We start from the raw sequence: 23,559 nt of genomic DNA on the forward strand, positions 1-23,559 counted from the left end.
GCCTAAGTCCCTGAGTGAGGACAGCATAGTGCCAGATCCCCGTCATATTTGACCTGCTCTTAGACACATAGTACATTTTGTGCCAGTAAGATTGTGGGGTTATTAGATAAGCATAACCTAGCTTATCATGATTAATATAGTCTTCACCCCAAAACAGTGGGCTTTAATGGTAACTAAAAGAATATAACAGATTTGATGTGCTGGTATTGGCCTAGTCTTTTTTTTTTCTTCCTTATGGAAATATTTATTGTACACAGCTTCTATAAGCTAATATTCATTACAAGGTGATTAGAGTCAATTCCATACATCAGAGTACTTTTCTTTGAATTATAGTCTTTTGTCAAGACATTTTGATATACTTCTATAAGATGTCCTTTCATCTGCCAACAGTAGAACTGCCAGTTCATTCTTGCATTTATTCTTTTATTCAACAAACTTTTTTGAATGCCCATTATTTGCCAGGTGCTAAGACTAAGAAGATGTTCAAGGCACTCTAGATAGTTTGGTGGAAGTGGCAGAAGGTAAGCAGGGCTAAAAACTATAAGGCACTTTGTTCTTCTGAAGTCTGGGTGCTTCACTGGTTTCATACATGATACATACCTGTTTCATTTTAAAATAGTTAAACTACATTTAAAATTTAACTTCACAAGTACCATATCCAAGGTGACATAGATCAGATTTTGCCACTGCTGAGACCACCAACATATTACCTTAGAAGTTAGAAGTTTCTTTACCATAGCTAGTATAGAAACTGTTTAAGAAATAAGAAATTAAGTGCCATCTAAAAGTTTAATTCTTGGGCTTCCCTGGTGGCGCAGTGGTTGAGAGTCCGCCTGCCGATGCAGGGGACTCGGATTCGTGCCCCAGTCTGGGAGGATCCCACATGCCGCGGATCGGCTGAGCCCGTGAGCCATGGCCGCTGAGCCTGCGCGTCCGGAGCCTTTGCTCCACAGCGGGAGAGGCCACAGCAGTGAGAGGCCTGCGTACCGCAAAAAAAACAAACAAAAAAAAAGTTTAATTCTTGACATATATACACCATCAAATGTAAAATAGATAGCTAGTGGGAAGCAGCTGCATAGCACAGGGAAAGCAGCTTGGTGCTTTGTGACTACCTAGAGGGGTGGGATAGGGAGGGTGGGAGGGAGACGCAAGAGGGAAGGGATATGGGGATATATGTATACATATAGCTGATTCACTTTGTTATACAGCAGAAACTAACACGACACTGTAAGGCAATTATACTTCAATAAAGATGTTTAAAAATAAATAAATTTTTTAAAAGTTTAATTCTCCCAATTATCATAGAAGAAAAAAATTTTTATCACATTATCAGGTAGTTTCCAGCAGCTGTATTTTACAAATTAAAAAATTAAAAGCTGAATTCTGTTTCTGGTCTTCATTATAAGAATCTGAGTATCTTTTGCAAAGGCAGTGTGCAGATGAGTTAGGAGATAGCAAGGTTCCCTTTTGATTCTTCTTCCCATCGCTTTCTGCCTTTTTGTTCTAGGGGTTCTTCAGCAAGCGCCTGAAAGGCTCCATCAAGAGGACCAAAAGCCAATCAAAGCTTGACCGAAACACGAGCTTTCGGCTTCCCTCCCTTCGCAATACAGATGACAGGTAGGAGTTCACTTGCTTAAAACAAAGAAAGAAATTTTACAGTGCATTTTGATAAGGCATTTTGGTCTTCATTAACTTTGCATCAATGATAGTTGGAAAGATCCGATACAAAATTTACTTTTTTGTCTTGCTCATATTGAGGCAAGGTACAAAATATTGGCTTAAATATCCAACCAGTTTAAAAATCTTACAATATTGGAGAGTGTGTGGATACCTAAGAACTAATTTAAGAATCGGTTGTGCTGTTTCTGTCGAATCAAGTTCTAGTGGTCAGAGGTGTATCTTTCTTTTGTAGGATGACCATAAGGGATGATGATGGCTATAGCTAACATTTTTTGAGCACTGTACTAAGTGCTTTATATGCATTTTCTTGTTTAATCTTAATAATAACCCTGTAAGAGAAATATTAATATTATCACCATTTTATAGATGACAAGTCTGAGGAACAGAGAAGTTAAGTAATCTTGCCCAAGGTTATACTGCTTAGTAAATAGCAAAAATGATATTTAAACTTGGGCAATTTGGCTCTAAGAGTCCGTGGTCTTCACTGCTGCATTGTTCATTGTGTATAGTATATGGACTCAGTCTCATTAATTTGCAGTCACATCTAGAAGATATGTATGAAAAGGAAGCCTGGACTTCAATAATTAGGACTACCAGCTTAAGCAAACCTCAAATGCATGGCTTGCTAAGGATAACAACCCTCTAAAATGATTGAATGTATGCTAGGACACATTTGTAATACTTCACGTCTCTACAATGTTCAAAATTTAGGAAATGGTACTTGTTGTGTCTTGACACATCACCACCATCACCAGTATTTATTGAGTGCTTACTCTGTGCCAAGTATTTTTAATGTAGTATCTTATGTAATACAGCCCTAGATACTATTATTATCCTCATTTTACAGATAAGGAACTAAGGCAAAAGAGATTGAGAAACTTGCCCATGGTCACACAGCTAAGAGTAGAGCTTTGATTTAAACTCATGTCTGCCTTTCATAATTATACTCTTATTTATACTTGGGTGTATTTTTTTTTTTTTTACTTTTGGTAATAAGTCCATTATTTCCAGTTATCTGCATAACAAACAGAAATATAGATTATAATCTCTATAATGGCAGATTATAGATTTGCCAGGCAGAGAATTACTCTCGTTTTATATGTGAAGTAACTTGTCCCCCATACTGAGTTGATAAGAGGCTACTTACTGCTTTATCAGCTCTTCTTATCCCTGAACCACGTTAGAGGTGTTCTGTGAAATTTGCAAGTATGTTCAATTTGCGGTGTAATTGTATTGTTAAATATGTCTTTTATACCTTTTTGTTTTAAGGTAATCATTAAAAAAAGATCTTTTATTCTCATATTTTCCCTTAGATTTTACTCTATAGCACAGGGAACTATATATATATAACTGAATCACTTTGTTGTACAGCAGAAATTAACACACTATAAATCAACTGTACATCTATTTTTTAAAATTCTTTTATCATTCACACAACCATTTACATTTTACCAGTATGATGGATGAATAGTAATAATAAACACATATACAGTATGTACTATGTGCCATACACTGTTCTAAGCACTTTACATAAATGAAGTCATTTAATCAACACAACAACCCTAGTTACAGTCATGACCTCATTTTGAAGATGAGAAAACTGAAACAGAGAAATTAGTCATTTGCACAAGTTCACACAGAAGATGGCAGTACTGTGGTTCCAATCCAAGAATTCTAGCTCTTGAGTCTACATTTTTTAATTTATGCTATATTGCCTCTCACAAAAAAGGCAGGTGGGGGGCATTTCTTTGTTTTAATTTGTAGTTACCTAATGCCTACTGAGTTGAACATCTTTTCACAAGTTTTCTTCTTCTATGACTTGATTATTCATCCCTTTGCCATTTTCTATTGAGCTATTTGTCCTTTTTCTTATGCTTTGAAGTAGTGCTTATTATTACTAGGGATTGTAAGCCACTATTATGCACGTTGTTAAAATTTTCTTCCAGTCTGTTTCTTGTGTTTTTAAATCATGTCTCTGAATTATATAGAAGTTTTAGATTTTCATTTGGTCCAACATGTCGGTCTTTTTCTTTGTTGGCTTACCTGGCCAAATTTGACCAGAACACTGAACTCAAGAAGCCAGGGATCTCTTTCTCATTAAATTTCTCATTATGATGCTGTTCAAATCACTATATCTTACTTCTTCAGGAGGAGGAAATATTCTGCCTGGGGTATTAGGAGGATAATGAAGTAGTGATCATGATATTTTGAATTCTTCAGGCTTTTTGATAACAACAAACCTTATCTGCACTCATTACATTTTAAAAAGATAAAATTATCCTCATGAGGTCTGAGTTACTGCTTTCAGATGGCAGAAAAACAGTTGTAAATGAGTTGATTTCACGTAAAGAAGGTTTACTACATATGATAAGTAAGCTTTTCTGTGCAAAAGAACATAGGGTATTTTAACATGCAGACCTAATTGATCAAAAAGACCCTCCAGGTTTGTCTAGCCCAGTGATCTGCAAGTCGTAGACTCTGCTCTAAGGCCCTGACGGAATTTGGTACCAATGTTGCTTTGGGGATCAATTTATGATGATGCTTAAACTCAGAATTTCCTTTGTGAAGTTGTGGGGCATTGGCATAAGGAGTAAAACTTTGCCAAATAATTTTAAGAACCAAATTTCTTGATACACAGTAACATATCTAATTGTGACAGTTATGTACAGACTAGAAAGCCATTTGCTACCAGGGAATATAGAGTACTAAAGACATAGCCCCAACCTCAAGGTGTCCAGTAGAAGAAGTAAATACTCAGGAAGAAATGGTATAGGGGAGGGGAGATTACTTCTTGTTAGGTGGACCAAGAAAGACCTTAGAGGGCAGTGGCCTGTGAGTTGAACCTTTAAAAAGCAGGTATAATTTGAACTGAGAAACAGACACATGGAAAGAGCATTCCTCAGAATGGAAATAATGAGCAAAAGAAGAAAACAGAAAACTACGGCACTTGAAAAGAAATACTGAATAGTTCATGGTATATAAAGGAGTGAGGTAGGAAATGATTGGAAAGGTAAAGTTCCAATTTTTACATTGATAGGTAAAAAACTTTGTGTGTTTTTGTCTTACAAATAACTCAGTATAAGAAACAGAAATATGAACTCCATCTTTGATGAAACTAGAATAAATCTGAATGATAGATTACTTAAAATTAGAAGAAGATCAGGGCTTCCCTGGTGGCGCAGTGGTTGAGAGTCCGCCTGCCGATGCAGGGGACACGGGTTCATGCCCCGGTCCGGGAAGATCCCACATGCTGCGGAGTGGCTAGGCCCGTGAGCCATGGCTGCTGAGCCTGCGCATCCAGAGCCTGTGCTCTGCAACAGGAGAGGCCACAACAGTGAGAGGCCTGCGCACCGCAAAAAAAAAAAAAAAAAATTAGAGGAAGATCAGACATAGTTGCCTGCAGAAGGAAATTCTGAAAAAAAGTCTATCGCTTAATGATTCAGATCAGTTGCTAATTAACAGATACTCAAAACAGTAATGGCTTAAACAAAGTAAAGTTATATGTTCCTCACCTATAAGAAGTCTGAGGGTGGGCAGTCTAGGACTAAGGGTTCAGGGCTCTTTGTGGGCTTTTTCCTCTGCCATTCTCAAGATCTTCAAGGATCTCTTTATGAACACAAGTTAGCTACTGGAGCTCCAGCCATAGCACCCATGTTTCAGGTACCAGAAAAGAGGGGCCCATAAAAGGACACCTGTCTTCCAACCAAGTTATCTCCCTTTAGAGCAATTTCCCTGAAACCTCACCCAGTGGCTTCTCATTGTCACTTTTATCTGCAAGAGAGACTGGGAAATGTTACACATGAGTACGTTGTTGCCCCCAATAATACAAGAGTCTGTTATTAAGGAAGGAGGAAAAGATGGGCATTAGGAAGACAGCTAGCATCTCTAACAGAAGAAAGAGATTGATTTACCCACTCACCCCCAGAACTCTGGAAAGATTCAGCTCCCACCCAGCTCTAGCAGGCCAGCAGCCAGGCTTACATTCATCACACAGCAAATTTGAGAAACTGAACCAGATAAAAAGACCTACAGATACCAACATTTATGTTCCCACGTTACAATGTCAGCTGGTAATTCTACTCCTAAGTATATCCAAGAGAAGTGAAAAACGTATGTCCCCACAAAAATTTGTAACATGAATGTTCGTAAACATTGTTTATAGTAGCCCCAAAGTGGTGATGACCCAAATGTCCATCAATTGATGAATGGATATACAAAACATGATATATCTATGCAACGCTATATTATTCAGTCATAAAAAGGAATGAAGTACTGATATATGCTACAACATGGACAGACCTTGAAAACTTTATACAAAGTGGAAGAAGCCAATCACAAAACACCATATAATGTACAATTCCATTTATGTGAAATGTCCAGAATAGGCAAATCTATGGAGACAGTAGATTAATGGTTGCCAGAGGCTGGGGATATAGGGCAGGAGAAAGTGATGAATGACTGGTAATGGACATGAAGTTTCTTTTTGGAGTGATGAAATGTTTTAAGCTTAGACTGTGGTGATAATTGCATAGCTCTGAATATACTGAAAATGGTACACTTTAAATGGGTAGATTTTATGGTATGTTAATTATATCTCAGTAAAGATGTTAATTTTTTTTTAAAAAACAACAGCTGGCCAGGAAGTACTCTGCAGTGAAACTCACTAATCTGTAAGCTCTATTCCAGCACACAAAGCTTCCATTGAGTTTTTTAGTGCTTTAATCTTAAATATAAACAGATGGCCAAGAATCTCCAGATATTTGAGGAAATTCTTCAACATGAAAGGCAGAGAGAAAAACAAATAAATAGGAGAGAGAAAAAAGAACCCGGAAGAAACAGAGACAATGCATAGAGCCAAAAACAACTTCAAAGCATAATAAATATTTTCAAAAGATAAGATAGTACATCTATGAAACAATAAGGTGCTATAAGTAAAGGAACCTCAAAGAAACAAGAAAGAGAGCTTGGAAATTGAAATATAAAAGCTAAATTCAAGTCAATCTCCCAGAAAGTGGAACAGAAAATGAGAAAATCAATCCAGAAGGTTCTAGTAAAAGAAAAGTTTTATTAGAAAACTTTGGAGAGGAAATTGTCAAAGAAATAATACAAGAAAATTTCCCAAAACAAGAAAATATAAATATCCAGATTGGAAAGGCCACCAAATTCCCAATACAGTGAATGAAAAATGACAAAAGACTTTCCAACACACACACACACACACACACACACACACACACACCAATTCACATCATCATGAAAGAACACAACACCAAGGCTTTAAAAAAAAAATCTTAAAAGCTTCTAGAAAGAAAAAATAGGTTACATACAAAGGAGGTATGAAAGGATTGCATTGGAATTCTCAATAGAGTATTGAAAATCAAAAGTCAGTGGAGCAGTGTTTTCAAAATTCTGAGTGGAGGTTATTTTCAACACAGTATTCCATGCACAGGACAGTCCTTGAATGTCAGATGAGGAGTTTGGATTTTATTGTATAAGCAATGGGGGGTCTTTAAACATTTTTGAGCACGGAAGTGACCTAATCAGAATTGTGCCAATTATAGATTAATCCAACAATGGAATTTCAAATGACTTGGTTTACAGAGACTAAGTTTGGGAGACTGATTAGAAAAAAAAAAAAAAAGCTATTGTAGGAAATAAGAAAGACTCTAAAGAGGGTAGTTGGCAATGGGAATGAAGAATCAGAGACAAGATAGGAGAAACATTTTAGAGGCAAAATCAATAGGATGTCACAAAATCATCATTGTTCCAAAGCCATCTAATCAGATAAAAGCCAGTAAAGTGATTTCCTAGAATCAATATTGGCAGCATTTTCACATTAAAGCCATGTCATGTGGAAGGGTGTTGGGACAGGAGAAGACTCTGCCTTATTTCTGCCTTATATTGAAATGCACTTTGAAAAGTTTGAAAAACTAGGAAATGCTGAAAAACCGTGGTTATACAGGATTGTCAGGCATTCCAGGATTTCGAATGCCTGTCAGGTTGCCAACCTTACTCTGGAAGTGCTACTTAAATTTACCAAGTCTTGAGGTAAAGATAAGCACATGGAATAGAATTTTCTCAACTCCTTCAAACATCCTTCAAGTAAAAACCTTTGCAGTAATGTCTTCGATTCTGAGGCTCACTGACAAAGCATGGTTTTAAAGTAGTCCGCTTATTCTTTGTCAGGAGGATACCTAAGACTAAGTGTAGTGTTCATTTGTAGGGTGTATATACTCAGCTTCTTGAGTTTCTCCTAATTAGAACTAATTTTTTAACTCTTTTTTTTTAATTTGTATACTCACAAGAAGTTGTAGAGTCTTGCAAAGCACTTCCCCCAATAGTGATATCTTATAACTGTAGTGTAATATCAAAACCAGGTAATTAACATTGGTACAATACTGTTAACTAGACTACAGATTTTATTTTTCACCAATTTTTATGTGCACTCATTTGTGTGTGTTTATAATTCTATGCAATTTAATCCTATGTATAGATTTGTGTAACCACCACCACGATCAAGATACAGAATTATTCCATTACCAGAAAAGAACTCCCTCTGCTACTCTTTACAGTCATACCCACCTCCCCACACCCATCCCTGTCCCCTAGCAACCACTTTTTGTTTTCTACCTCTATGGTTTTGTTATTTCAAGAATGTTATATAAATGGAATCATATAGTGTGTAGCCATTTAAGATTGGCTTTTTCTTTCACTAAATAAAATGCCCTTGAAATCCCTCCAAATTGTTGCATCTGTCAATAGTGTGTTTCTTGTTATTGCTGAGTAGTATTCCATTTTATGGATGTATCAAAATTTGTTAACCAATCACCTACTGGAGAACACTGGTTTCTGATTTTTAGCTGTTAGGAATAAAGCTGCTGTGAACAGTTGTGTACACATAAGTTTTCACTTCTCTGCAGTAAATACGCAAGCGTGCAATTGCTGGGTTGTATGATAAGTACTTGTTTAGGTTTAGAGGAAACTGCCAAACTATTTTCCAGAGTACCTGTTCAATTTTACATTCCCACCAGCAATCTTTATGGGTTTTGTGTGTGTGTGTGTGTGTGTCCCAAGACATTTTCACCTCTGTTTTCTTTTAGAAGTTTTATGATTTTTAGCTTTTATATTTAGGTCTATGATCCATGTAGCTAATCCATGGTTACTTTATTTTTTTTTTTTTTTTTTTTTTCTTCGGTATGCGGGCCTCTCACTGTTGTGGCCTCTCCCGTTGCGGAGCACAGGCTCCGGACGCGCAGGCTCAGCGGCCATGGCTCACGGGTGCAGCCGCTCCGTGGCATGTGGGATCTTCCCGGACCGGGGCACGAACCTGTGTTCCCTGCATTTGGCAGGCGGACTCTCAACCACTGCGCCACCATGGAAGCCCCCGCATGGTTACTTTAAATCAAAGGTCTTGACTCTGAGCCTATTGGTGTTCACTTTGAGATAGTAATCAAAACTTCATACTTAGCCCAGCCAAGCCAATTGCAGACAGTCTGCTTTTGGAGAAGGGAGTATTATAAACTACTTACTTCTCTCTTCGCATCTACTCTTTGCATCCAGCTTAACTACCCGTGGTTTTAGGTGCCCTCCAGATTTGGGGCAAGGGGAGAGACAGAAAGGAGGGGAAAGGTAATGAGAAAAGTTTTAGTACTATCTTAGCGTTCCATAATGCTCTCTGAGTCTGGCAGATGTTTAAAGCTGACTCTTCTGTCATGAGGTACTTTGAAGAATTCTTCAGAAATGTCTCATCTTTGAGGAACTCTCATCTATGGTTTTTTTGAGTTTCATGGGTACATTTCTATTCTAGGTGTTCACTTGCAACTCCTTCCACAGTTTCTAGGAAGGAACTTTTGCTGTTCTAGTCTTCACCCTTCCAGTCCTCTGGTCTACAGGAAATATTCACACATCCTTTGCCCTGACAAACCTCTAGGAGTGCAGCCTAATCCAAAAGTATCAACTTGGGCTGTGCTACCAACAGTTAGTCATTTCTCATCCTCTAGATTTCCCAGATAAAATCAAACCCCACCTTGTAGGCATTCCCTACCAATATCCCTTGTGTATGTTTGGGGGAGGGGGGGATGGGAGGGATGAGCCTCACAGCTTTCTCCAAAAATTATCTCTCACAAAATCCTTTCCCTTCTCCATACTGTCACCACTTTTTATAGTCCTGCTCTGACTGAAAGGTTCAAGGTAATGGAATAGGTTCCAAAACATTTCCTTTGTAGATTCTACAGTTTGGTACTTCACTGCAGCATGCACCTGTTTTACCTTAGACTCTCAATTTGAAACTTCAATTTTAATATCTCATCACATATGTATATAATACTTTTACTAATCTACAGTCTTGAGCATAACATACAAAATGGAACATGGCTCTGTCCATTCCCTAACTCTCAGCATTATCTCCTACCACTCCTACCAGAAGTCCATCATTTACTTACTAAACTATTTCATATTTCTCTACTTTTAATCTTCCTGCCCTCTCTATCCCAAATACCATATCCTATTCCTACACCGTGTCCTTTGACATGCAACAGTACCCAAGTCAGGAGTCATATGCTCCCTGACTTCTTTTCCTTGTTCTTCCTGTGCATCATTCTAGACTAAGCATCTACCCCATATACCCTACCCACCCATGGCCAACTGTATACACCTTATTATAGGACTGACTGCTTTCTATTGAATTTATCTTTTCATGTTTCTGCTTACTGCAGCAGATGGGAAGCTCCGCAAGTGTACAGTCTTTGTATCCCCACCCCCTACCACCTATTAAGGAACTTAATTTCTTGTCCTGAAACAAAAGGGAAGAATCCAAACAAATTCCAGATAATAGAGAAGAAGAATCTCCTTCACTATGGTGTACTTGGATAGAATGACAACTTCTCAGAAATTATTGGATTCCAGGCCATTAATTAATCAATACAGCCTAGCTGTATTGATTAATTGAAACTAGATTATAGTTTCCCTTACCAGTGTTTACTGATATGGACCAGTTAAGGAGCCCTTAGTTTTGTGAACTAAAATCCAATTGAAGTTTCTAATTATGTCATGATAGCATTTTAAATTCGTTAGAATGCTTTGTCTTAATAGAAAAAAATTATTTCCATACATTTATACTTTCTATCTTCATATTCTTCCAGCAAGGAATATATTTGGGAATAGCTATCCTAACCTAATAGTTTACATAAAATAAACTAATGCTTGTCATATCACTTTGAAAAACTATGTTTGCAATGATAGTCCCATTTGTATGGTACTGTAGTTTATGAGATATTTGTAAAATCATAGATGATTGCGTTTGATTTTCACAATAACTGTGGGAGGTATAGGAACAGAAATCATTATCCACATTTTACAAATGAGATAACTAAGGTTTAGAAGGAATAAATTATTTGTTCCACGTCACATGGCTAATGAGTGATTTGAGCTGACATGAATACGTAGGGCTTTTGAGTCCAAGTTGATTGCCTTTTCCATTATCCTCTTTGTTGCATGTGTTGATAGGAAGCCTAACCTCCTGAGAAAATGATTGAGAAAGAAGGAAAGATCAAACAGAAAAGTCATGCACACACATATATATACACACAAACATATTCAAACAACAACTTTTTTTTTTTTCCGGTACGCGGGCCTCTCACTGTTGTGGCCTCTCCTGTTGCGGAGCACAGGCTCTGGACGCGCAGGCTCAGCGGCCATGGCTCATGGGCCCAGCCACTCCGCGGCATGTGGGATCTTCCCAGACTAGGGCACGAACCCGTGTCCCCTGCAACAGCAGGCGGACTCTCAACCACTGCGCCACCAGGGAAGCCCCAAACAACAACTCTTAATAAGAGTAGAATACTATGCAGTAATAATCAGTGAGTCAATTTATGGTCATTTTATTTTCACGATTTGGTAAAATATAAAGCAAACTCCCTACTATGCTCCTATCATCTTCCCTTCCCTCCAAATCCAAGTGGTTTGGACGAAAAATTAAAATAGAATCAGTAAAAGAAAATATAGCTGGATTTCTTATGCTCTTGGAATGGAAGAACCTTTTCTAAGCATAAACTGGGGGAAATAATTACAAATATGACAGAAAAAGTACTAATTTACTTAATTTACATAATATCAATACATATAAGTTGTTAAACAATTAGAAAAATGGTTTAAGAACATGAAATAACAGTTCATAATTCACAGAAAAGAGAACTGAGATTGCCAATATACATGTTTAAATGTCCTCAACCTCATAACTAAAGAAATTCATACTAAAGCAATAGTATAGAAATGAAATACCCTTTTTTACCAGTTATACTGGCAAAGATGTTTGAAGTGTAGCCATATCTCATTTTGGTGATAGTGTATAGAGACATGCACTATTGGTAGGACTTTAAATTGATGCCATCTATTATGGAGGATAAATTAGCAATATCAGAACTTTAAATGTATGTGCCCTTTGATCTAGCAGTTTCACACCTGGAAATTTAAAGCATGAATACTTAAACATGTGCTTCAAGGTATATGTACTAAGATACTTTTTGAACCTCGGTGGTGATCACCAAAAAAAAAGAGAAAAGAAAAGAGACTTAGATGGTCATCAAGGATTGGTTAAACTTCTATAGACCCATATAAGGGAATACAGAGTGATCATTAAAAAGCGGCAATTTATATCTATATGTTCCAGTGTAGACAAAATTCCAAAATATACTCTTAAGGAAAAAAAATATGGTAGAATCTCATTTGTATGTGTATACATACATACACACACACATACACACACATATATGTATATGTATAATATTTGGTTGTCTGTGTACAAAAAATTTCTGGAGGGGTCACAAAAATCATTAATAGTATTTTCCGTAGGAGATTGAGGGAGGTACCCTTATTTTTCGCCTTCTGTCCTTCTGAGCTCTTGGCATTTATTACCAAAAGCATTTATTACTTTATTATTTAAGGGGAAAAAATAATTAGAGAATACCTCCTTCAACCCCATTTCAACCTCATGCCTCCCTGTAGCTGTTTCCCAGTTGTCACCCCTTCACCATCTTTATGAGTTAGTCTCCACTTTCTCATATCCCATTCATTTTCTCAACTGTCTGGAGTCTCATTTTTGTCCTCGTCATTTCACTGAAACTGCTACAATTATCTCCAATTACCTCTCAGTTCATATACCCAGTGGCTACTGTTAATATTTTAACACACTCTATCTTCTACAGTAATGGACAACCATCCTTTTTAAGAGTTCTCTTCCCTGGGCTTTTATGATACTTGAGTCTCCTGGTTTTCCTTCTGTCTTTCAGATTCTTCAGTCTCTTCTGTCAGTTTTGTACATTTAAATGTTAGCATTTCTCAGTCTACATGTTCTATTTCAGTATTCACATTGTCTTAGTCTGTTGAGACTGCAGTAATAAAACATCATAGACTAGATAGCTTATAATCAACAGAAATTTATTTCTCACAGTCCTGGAGGCTAGGAAATCCAAGATCAAGGTTCTGGCAGATTCACTGTGTAGTAGGGACCTGCTTCTTGGTTCAAAAGGCTTCCTTTTCTCTGTGTCCTCAGATGAGGGAATGGGTGATGGATCTCTTTGGGGTCTATTTTATAAAGGCACTAATCCCCTTCACGAGGGCTCCACCCCCCTGACCTGATCACCTCCCAAAGGTCACACTTCCTGATACAATCACATTGGAGGTTAGCATTTCAACATACATTTTGGGGTGAGACATTCAGTCTGCGACAAAGATCTACTCCCATAGGAACCTCAAACTTGTACTAAACTTGATTTTATTTCCCCCTTTGGTTCAACCAACATTGCCTCTCACTTCCCATCTCTGTAAAGGACATTACTTTCTTTGAATCCCCAGCTGAAGATCCAGGGCCCCTACTAAGTGCCCACAGAGCCACTATTGCATCCTTTTTCCTAGATCTTATCCCATTGTATTATAATAGATTTTTAACTCACTAGATTATAAACTGTGTGTGAGTACAAGGACCTTGCCTTTCTTTTTCACCTTTGTTTCCTTGCATCAGTATCTAGTATAGTGCCTGGCACATAATGTACAAAGTAACTATTGAATGGATAGATGGATTCATACATATATTCATTTATTCAACCAAATAATGGCTGAAACTAATGGGAAAGCAAATAGTCATGAATTTAGGGATGATTAAGAAGTAGGTGTCATTGAACTTCATCCGTGTCTAACTTCTTTTTTTTTTTTTGGCCTCATGGCATGGCTTGTGGGATCTTAGTTCCCTGACCGGGAATTGAACCCATGCCCTTGGCAGTGAAAGCACAGAGTCTTAACCACTGGACCACCAGGGGATTCCCTCTAACTTGCTTACCCTCTTTTCACCCATACTTACTTTTACGGTAACGATGAGGCTGAAAGCCTAAATTCAGAAAAAAAAAACCTAATCTTTCCACTCACTCTTACACTAGTAAGTATGTTAATTGAGTGGTTTATGAGTGTGGTTTGGTTTAGTTTCATGGTTTTTTTTTTAATTCAGTGTAGTTGTGTTTACATTGAATTTGTTTAATAGGCACTAGTAGATTTTATTCCATTTGCAATTTAAGAACAAAAAAAGGTGTGTTACAATAGGGTACAGTTTCTGTAAGGAGATTGTTCCCTAGTGCCTGTCATATTGGAGGCTGGTTGAGTTTTCTGCCCTTCAGAACATGTTTTAGTATTTATAATCTTGTCTTCATTCTGTGCTTGTCTTAATTGTCTGTATACATGTATATGTACCAAAAATAGGTTGAATGTCGTTTTTGACCGTGATGATAAATTTCCTTACCATGAGTTTAAGTGAAAACTCAGACTGACAAACATCCTTCTTTACCATTAGCAGCCGGGTTCATTAGGCTATCCTGTCAGAACAGAGGCTGAGAACAGAGAGAAGGAAGATCAGCAGTACATGTTACGTTTCCATAATAGATTTTTTTTTTTTTTTTTTTTTTTTTTTTGCGGTGCGCGGGCCTCTCACTGTTGTGGCCTCTCCTGTTGTGGAGCACAGGCTCCGGACGCGCAGGCTCAGCGACCATGGCTCACGGGCCCAGCAGCTCCACGGCATGTGGGATCTTCCCGGACCGGGGCAGGAACCCGTGCCACCTGCATCGGCAGGCAGACTCTCAACCACTGCGCCACCAGGGAAGCCCCATAATAGCTTTTTGTGTGAGTGGTTGTATGGTATTTTTTTAAGTAAACATAAAAACCAGTGAGTAGTATAAGCAGTAGGGACTGGCTTTAACTGCAGCAGGTAAATCAGTGCAGCTAGGGCTGTCAGGATCCTCGGGGGCACATTTTTTTTAGCACACAAGCAGAACTCTGATGAATGAGCTCTAATTTCTTTTTTTTCTTTTTCTTTTTTTTTTAATCCAGGTAGGGAAAGCTTTATATTCAGTACTATAGGAAAGGATCTGCTCTTTCAAACAGAAAACATCAGTTGGATAGTTTCACAGATACCAGGTTGAAAAACAATAAAATCTGGGGAGCAAGTAAAGCTGCCTTTTTCCCAAAGTGAAAGCTCAGATGCAACTTTTAAAAAACTGATTAGACCCTTTGTAAGTTTATTGGTAGAGTATTAGGATACTGAATATTATTAATTTCTACCTGGGAAATTTTCAAACAAGGTAAAGTGCCTTAGGAACACATACTGGTGAATACAAACATATATTGCTGTACTCAGTTTATGGCTGAGCTGTCTTTCCAAGAACTCAGCAAAGCAGTCTAGAATCATAACTGCCATGCCAAGCAGAAATTCACCTGCACTGGAGTACAGGATTTTGTGTGGCAATAAGCATTTTTTTCAGTTATATTTTTAATTAAAAGTTTCCCACATTTGGAACTGAATCTGTAAAGATGTGGCAGATTGAGCTAGCACATCCAAGCACCACTGGTGCTTTGGGGGAAATATGCTTTTTTAAAAAGTGGATGGTTGAGCTGGGAAAAATCCAGCTGTTTTACTTAACATTGCACTAATCAGAGTTCTTTGACTCCTTTTTTTCTTCAGTGAATCCAGTGGTGTGTGTGTTGGCTCCTCACCCCCAACCCCTTCACTTTTGTCTTTTAAGATTGATTTCAGATAGTGATGTGGGTTAAAGCAATATAATATTAATTCACTGTAGTGGGTAATAGAAAGCTATTCCTGCCTTGTAGTTTCTCTCTTAAATAGGTCAGAAGCAGCAGGTAATCTTCATCAGCAAAGCAATTAGGTTTTTAACCCTTACCTATCACATTGAGCCCTGAATTATTCCATGGTGTTTGGGATGATGGGGGTTGGGGAGTAGGGGTGCAGGGGTTGGGAAGAGAACCAGTAGTCAAGGGATTCACAACGTCCACTTTTGAGGTTAGGTTCCTTGATGGCCATTGTCAGATTGGACTGGGAAGCGTCATTTTAAACTCCTATTTTTCTCTCAATAAATCCACATTCCGCTTTCCATTAGAGAAGTAAACTGTAGTGCCATACAGAGCTGCTAAAACTCTAATTAGCAGATCTAAGAAAAATCAACTCATAGGAAGGTACAGGAGGAGGTAAACATGCTTAGAGGGGACTTGGGCTTACTAATGCTATTATATAGAAATATTTGCACAGATAATGCCTCCCCACCGCTGCCACTCCCAGGCTGCTTGATCTTCCTGTTTACTGTAATCCTGCTTCTCTGGGAACTACTTCTGTCTTCTTCAAGACACTTTCTTCCCAATACAGGAAGGGCTTGCTTATTTATTCATTAGCAATGTTGCACATATTAGCAACTTTGGTGTTCAGTTCATGGGCGTAGGTGTGTATATACACACAAACATACATAAATGCTGAACAATAGGAGACCCTGAACTATACATATTAACAGCTGAAGTTTCTGTAACCAGGAAGAATTTTGAATTCTAATTCCAGGTGGCTTGGTTATGATATGATATCTGTTTATGGCTGTATTTGGAAGTTAAACCTTCCAAATACAGCCATAAACAGATATCAACAAATGTCAAAATGACATTTGTTCAGCACTGGAAATACAGTGAATAAAATTATCCAACTCTCTCCGAAAGAAAAAAAAATGTAACTCAGATAAGTTAATGAAAATAGTACCTAGAAACATTAAACTAGGATAAGCACTGCAAAGGAAATAAAACGGATGTGAGAGAAAGATTGTACTTGCAAGGTGGGATGTGGCAAATACCTTTTAGTAGCGGGCTGGGGATCATCTAGGAAACATCTAAAGCTTCGCAGCTTCATTTTCTAGCACAGTTAAGAGATTCTCCTCCACCACCAGAGTTGCCTCAGTTTTTTTCCTACAGCTTTTGACTCCGAAATTGTTCATGGAAATGGGTGGAGCCTCGCTATTCTTTCCTTTCTGCCTTAAAATGGTCACATTTGCGGAGCATGCTCCTTGAGTCCTTCAAGCTGCAGCTTCTCCCAGCTGCCTTTGGCTCTAATCTCCTTATAGGTGTAGCACCATGGCAACAGGCCCAGCCTAGAACCCAGGAACCTTGTTTTTGTTACCTGAGGGGCTGGATGCAGCCTGAGGAAGAGAAGAAGAATATTACCTGTCCTGCAGCCTATTTGGAAGATGACTTCATGTTCTGTTATATGTGTTTCTGTTCTGCTTCTACTGAAGACTTGAAATTACACCTGGAAAACATTTATCCAGAGATGTTATCAGTAACCAAAGGCAGCAGGGGAAACCATCTTCTATTGGTTCTTGTCTTCTAAACACAGAGTTGTCTTCTGAGATGTAGTTCAGAAAGTGATTTGCTGTACCATGACATGTGGCACTGCTATGATTTTGGGGTACACTGCAAGATGGCTGTACAGTTGCTTCATGTAGGTAGACATTTATTTGGTTTGAGATAAAATTAATTTATGTTTTAGAATATTTTCCTAAAGAATTTAAAACATAAAAGTAAGCCTTATTTTGTACCTCCTATTTTAAATATGCCTTCATCTTCCCTGTTGAGAGGCTCACTCCCAGAGCAGGATAGCCTTTTCCCCTACAAGCAACTCCTCCTGGGAAAAACAGGCTGGAACTGTTGTTTCATGTGTTTAGAAAAGATTACAGTATCCAGTTGCCTCAACCAGGCTTCCTATGAAGCATATTGGGAAAGTTTGTATGGTAATTACATTAAAATTTGTTTTTGCATTTAGTTATTTATAGTTGATATGCTCTGTTGACCGTATATAACATGTCATTGTCTTATCCAGTAGAACAAAAGGAAATAAATGTGGAGTCATTACATTGTTATATTTTTAGGTACAAAACATTAGGTGGCTTTTGTGCATCCTTTGTATTATCAGTGGTAAATATAATTATTGAATTTTTGACCATAAAATGATTGCTGAACATTAGAACACACATTTTTGTGTGTGGAAAGAAGAATGGACTAAGGTCCTATTGCTTAAGATGTTTTTTACTGTATGGAGTTTGATTAAACAGTGTTAGAATGGAAACAGAAGGGAAAGAGCAGCCTTTCGTGCTAGTCTCCTATATCTCATTACTTTATAATTTAACTGAAAGCTACTCTGGCATTAAGTATTTTGGTTCCTTTTTAAGTTAACATGGTTATTTCAAGGAAATGAATGAAGTTGCTTATTTAATGTGTTTTACAAAAACAAATGTCTTTCCACAAGGTATTTCTTTTTATCCCTATTACTAGGTACTTCTGCTTGAAATATATGTATTTAACTCTGGGTGTTTCAGTCAATAAATACTATAATTATTGAGTAAAACTGCATAGCTACCCAGTTCTGGATTCAAGAATATTGTGTTTTATATTGTTTGGCTTCACTGATTCTTCCAAGGGGAAGGCAGTGAAGTACTAGCTCCTGTAGTGACAAGAGTCATGCTTCCCCACATTCCTTTTTAAACAACTAGGGGACAGAATCAACCAGAATGCCTGAACGGTGTTGACAAAGGTCTGCTCTTCTAGTTTGAACATTTCTTTTGAGGGTGGGAAGTTTCCTCAAGGCATTTTACTCTTTATTCATATTTGTACAGTAAAGCATAGATAGAACCAAAAGCTTGCCAGAAAAGAATTCCATATAGAGATGGAAATCAGACCTTTGGAAAAGCAGGGTCTTGTGCTAAAAAGTTTAGCTTTGATTGTGGGTTTGTGTATGTATGTTTATTCTGCCAGAGCAGAAGGAAACAGAATGAGGGTTCAGTCACTGCTATTTTGTCACTGATAATAGAGGAGAAAGCTATAGCATGGAAAAAAAAAAAGTAAAAGAAACGATATGTCTTTTGATAACACCTTTGCATAAAAAAATGTGTAAGATAACGTTAGATGATATATATTTCTCCATCTCCAACACAGGAATGTGGATAAAAACAGTGTCTGTGGTGGAGCTTCAAGCTCCCTTGAGACTAGTAAAATTATAGTACATTTTTGTGTTTTGTTGAAAAAAGGAGGTGTGTACACACAGACACAAATATGTATGTGGCTTATCTGTGCCACAGGAATATGGTCCTATTATTATTGTTACAGATTAACTGTTAATTTGCTCATTTATTTTCCTCTTAGGCATTTATACATTTGGTGAAGCCTCCATTGCATTTGACCTTTATTTTCTTGTTGGCCAAGTAATTACACTACCATAAATATCTCTTTCTACTTTTAGGTCTCGTGGGCTGCCTAAACTAAAAGAGTCACGTTCCCATGAATCCCTGCTGAGCCCATGCAGTGCAGTGGAATGTCTGGATCTTGGTAGAGGGGAGCCCGTATCAGTGAAGCCACTCCATAGCAGCATCCTTGGACAAGACTTCTGCTTTGAGGTAGAAAAGTGTAGGAAAAAGGAAGAGTAGTTAGACAACAAAGAGATTTTTCTATCCAGTATTCTTATGATTGCATTACTGTATTGATGATTTGATCATCTTAACTGGTTTTCAGTTGCTGAAAATTACCTACTTACAGGGGAAAAATTGGAAATATGCTAATCTGATTATGTTGGTGATTAAAGTTATTAATGATGGCTTCTCATTCCTTTTGGGCTTGTCTGCTTTCAAAATAAATGAGTTCTTCTATTCAATGCTCTGTAGTGACCTAAATGGGAAGGAAATCCAAAAAAGAGAGGATATATGTATACATATAGCTGATTCACTTCGCTGTACAGCAGAAACTAACACAACATTGTAAAACAACTATACCCCAATTTAAAATAAATAAATAAATAAATGGGTTCTTAGTGCATTCTCAGCAGAGGTCACAAGATTAATAATAACATTGTTAGTATTTTAATTTTTTAGTATTGATAAAGATATCACACAATATGTTATTATTTTTCTCCTGAAAGCCAAACCCCCCAATTTTAATGATCCTTTTGAGGAAATTGACTAAAACCATAATTTTTCTAACTAAAACATGGGCAGTTCAAGATCTGGGACCATGTCTTATCTATCTTTGTAATCCCCAGCACTTAGCCCAGTCCCTGGCACATTGCAGGTGCCTAATTTCTTCAATGAACAAATTGCCCTTCACCAGAAAATTATCATCATCACCTTTTGTAAGGTAATTTCCCCCTCCAAAGTAAATGGCCAATTGGCCATTTGCAAATTTAATTTCAAAACCATCCATATACTTGTTAGGGTTATGATTTAATTAATGAGCACAAACTTACAAAGTTATTAGTGATGAGTCCTATGTTAGATATTGTAGAAGTTGAAAGTTGTTTTATACCTTTTCTTATGGACCTGCACTATCCAACAGAAATACAGTGCAAGCCACATGTGTAATTTTAAATTTTATTAAACCCAAATCTTACCACTTCTAACATGGAACTAAAAATTATCAATGAAACTTTCTACATTCTTTTTTTAAAAACTGAATCTTCAAAACCTGATGTATATTTTACACTTACAGTACATCTCAGTTTGGACTAGTATTTCACATGCTCACTAGCCACGTGTGGTTAATAGCTACCATATTAGACAGAATGTAACATCTGATCTGATTCACTAGGTTATAATCTGAGATTGAGTTAATATGTGAACCACTTTAGCAATTTGGACAGGTCATTTATTGGTGTTCTTTTGTATAAAAGTCACTTGAACTTTGCCATATTTGTAGAACTCAGTTCAACGGATTGTACGCCCAGCCAGGTGTTAGGTTCTAGGCATAGAGACAACATGCTTCATTTTTAAAGGACATTGATAATAATCATCAGGCTAACCTAATTAGATGATTGGCAATCAGACTGGTTGCCTAGTAGAAGAGAAATGGGTTCCAAAGTAATTCAATACTGCTAACTCTTTTCAGTTTCACGTAGTAGCCTTCTGTAACATAATGAAGGCAGTCCCAAGAAAGAAGCTGTTTTAGAGACCTTCTTCCCTTTTTAGTTATTTTTATTAACTCAGAATTGAACATATTTATTTGCAGGTAATTTTTAAAGGTTTAAGTTTAATTAAAGGTTTTTAGTTTTGTTCTTTCTGAACTGTAGGCCAGTTTTAGGTTCCTGAGCTGAATTCTTAATGGCCTTTATCTTCATACCTGCATTCTAGTAGATGCTAACTAGATAACAAAACAAAAAGTGAATGTGGATGTACATATAGATATCATAAAACCAGCAAATATCATTTTGGTTACCATGTAGTATAATATGGGTTCATAGCATATCTCTAACTCTTTCATGATACAACTAGGAAAATAGAGACCCCAAGCCCTGCATTTCCTTTTCCTTATCTCTAATCTTTATGTTGAAGGTTACCTACTTAAGTGGAAGTAAATGCTTCAGCTGTAACTCCGCTTCAGAGAGAGATAAGTGGATGGAAAACCTTCGCAGGACAGTTCAACCAAATAAGGTAATAGTGGCTTTGAATGTCCAAAAAATGTATAACTCTATAAGCAGTAAGTTGATTGAAGGTAAATGGAGTAATGATACCTTAAATTTTATAGAACTTTTAAACACGTATACGTTTTGTCCTTTTATGCTCAAAATAATCTTCTTACAGATAGTATCATGATTTTACCAGTGTGGATAAGAGCAGCGGTCCCCAACCTTTTTGGCACCAGGGACCAGTCTCATGGAAGACAATTTTTCAACGGACGGCGGGGGGCGGGGGGTGGTTTGGGATGATTCAAGTGCATTACATTTATTGTGTACTGTATTTCTATTATTATTACATTGTAATATATAGTGAAATAATTATACAACTCACCATAATGCTGATAGGAGGCGGAGCTCAGGCTGTTGTGTGAGCGATGGGGAGCGGCTGTAAATACAGAGGAAGCTTCGCTCGCTCGCCCACTGGCTCACCTCCTGCTTTGTGGCCCAGTTCCTAACAAGCCACGGACCAGTACCAGTCTGTGGCCTGGGGTTTGGGGACCCCTAGATAAGAGGACTCAGAGAAGTTAAGTCACTTGCCCAAGTGAGAAGCTAGTACAAGACAGAAATGGGACTAGAACACAAGTTTCTTAATTACTTACTTATCTCTGTTTTATTTGCAGAAAGCTAATTCAATTGCCACAAGACTGGCTATATGAGAACTTACAGGATGCTATTTCTTTAACCCAAGTAAAATAAAATGTATGTGGGTCTCTAAGAGCTTGCAATTATCTTGAACAATGAGGTAGCAATCCCCTTCACTATTTTTGACTGCCCTTAATGAAGTACATAGCATCACCTACTTTAAGAGGAAAATGTTGTCTTTCTGGGATTTCAACTCTCAAACACAACTTTGTTACTTCTTTATAGGACAATTGCAGACGAGCTGAAAACGTTCTCCGTTTATGGATTATTGAAGCCAAGGACCTTGCCCCTAAAAAGAAATATTTCTGTGAACTGTGCCTTGATGATACCCTCTTTGCTCGTACAACCAGCAAGACCAAAGCAGACAATATTTTCTGGGGTGAACATTTTGAGTTCTACAGCCTTCCACCTCTTCACAGCATCACAGTTCACATTTATAAAGATGTGGAAAAAAAGAAAAAAAAAGACAAGAATAATTATGTAGGGCTAGTCAATATCCCCACTGCCAGTGTGACTGGTCGCCAATTTGTAGAAAAGTGGTACCCAGTGAGTACACCTACACCCAACAAAGGAAAGACAGGAGGACCTTCTATTCGGATTAAATCACGTTTCCAAACTATCACCATTCTGCCTATGGAGCAATACAAAGAGTTTGCAGAATTTGTCACCAGCAACTACACCATGTTGTGTTCTGTTCTTGAACCAGTAATTAGTGTGAGAAATAAAGAAGAGTTGGCCTGTGCCTTAGTGCACATTCTTCAAAGTACTGGCAGAGCCAAGGTAAGTGGAAAAGGAGGGTTGCGTTACCCAAAATCTCTTCTCTACCTTTTATGAAGAAATAAACACATGTTTACTGTGGAGATTCAAATTAGAGATATATGCTTTGCTATTGGTCAAAAAAAAGAATTAGGAAGGAAACCTATTAGTGGTTCTTAGATCCACTTATTAGTGGAGATTATAAAAGTAAAGAGGTAAAATGGAGACTAACAAGTATTTATTTAAAGTTTATTTGCATGAAATAGAGATACCGCAGCTAGCTCTTTATTGTCTGACAAAATAAATGGTAGGATTGGTGGATAATCCCACAATATGTTCAAGATTATTTATTTTTAGTTCTGGAGTGTGTTGTATGATGGTTTTATTCCTCACTATATTTTAAATTAAGATTGACTCATGACTGTACCCAGCTAGTCACAGAAGGAGGTATTCCAGAAACATGCTGGTCATTAACAAGAGTCTTCATGAGATTAACATCTAAATTTGGAATTAAAATACCAAGGGATGTTATTTAATTGTTAGCTGTCTCATGATAACCTTATCTCAATTCATGCTGGATAGAAGTAAAAGTTCAGGAAGATAAAAGAAAGAAATATACTCATTGTATAAAGAACACTAAACAAATGATAGAATCTTTTTTTTTAATTTTTATTGGA

General features: G+C 37.4%; 1 protein-coding gene across 2 annotated transcripts in view; it reads left to right on the forward strand.

The window, feature by feature from the left end:
- RASAL2 (RAS protein activator like 2) overlaps positions 1-23,559 on the forward strand; it is a 378,593-nt gene that overhangs the window by 323,542 nt on the left and 31,492 nt on the right. For both annotated transcript variants that reach the window (XM_065873636.1, XM_065873638.1), the window contains exons 5-8: positions 1,508-1,617; positions 19,283-19,436; positions 21,360-21,458; positions 22,352-22,906. In XM_065873636.1, the coding sequence (XP_065729708.1) occupies positions 1,508-1,617; positions 19,283-19,436; positions 21,360-21,458; positions 22,352-22,906 (918 nt within the window). The remainder of the gene's footprint in view (positions 1-1,507; positions 1,618-19,282; positions 19,437-21,359; positions 21,459-22,351; positions 22,907-23,559) is intronic.

This window comes from Phocoena phocoena, chromosome 1, assembly GCF_963924675.1.
Source record: "Phocoena phocoena chromosome 1, mPhoPho1.1, whole genome shotgun sequence".
In the NCBI taxonomy this organism is placed as follows: Eukaryota; Metazoa; Chordata; class Mammalia; order Artiodactyla; family Phocoenidae; genus Phocoena; species Phocoena phocoena.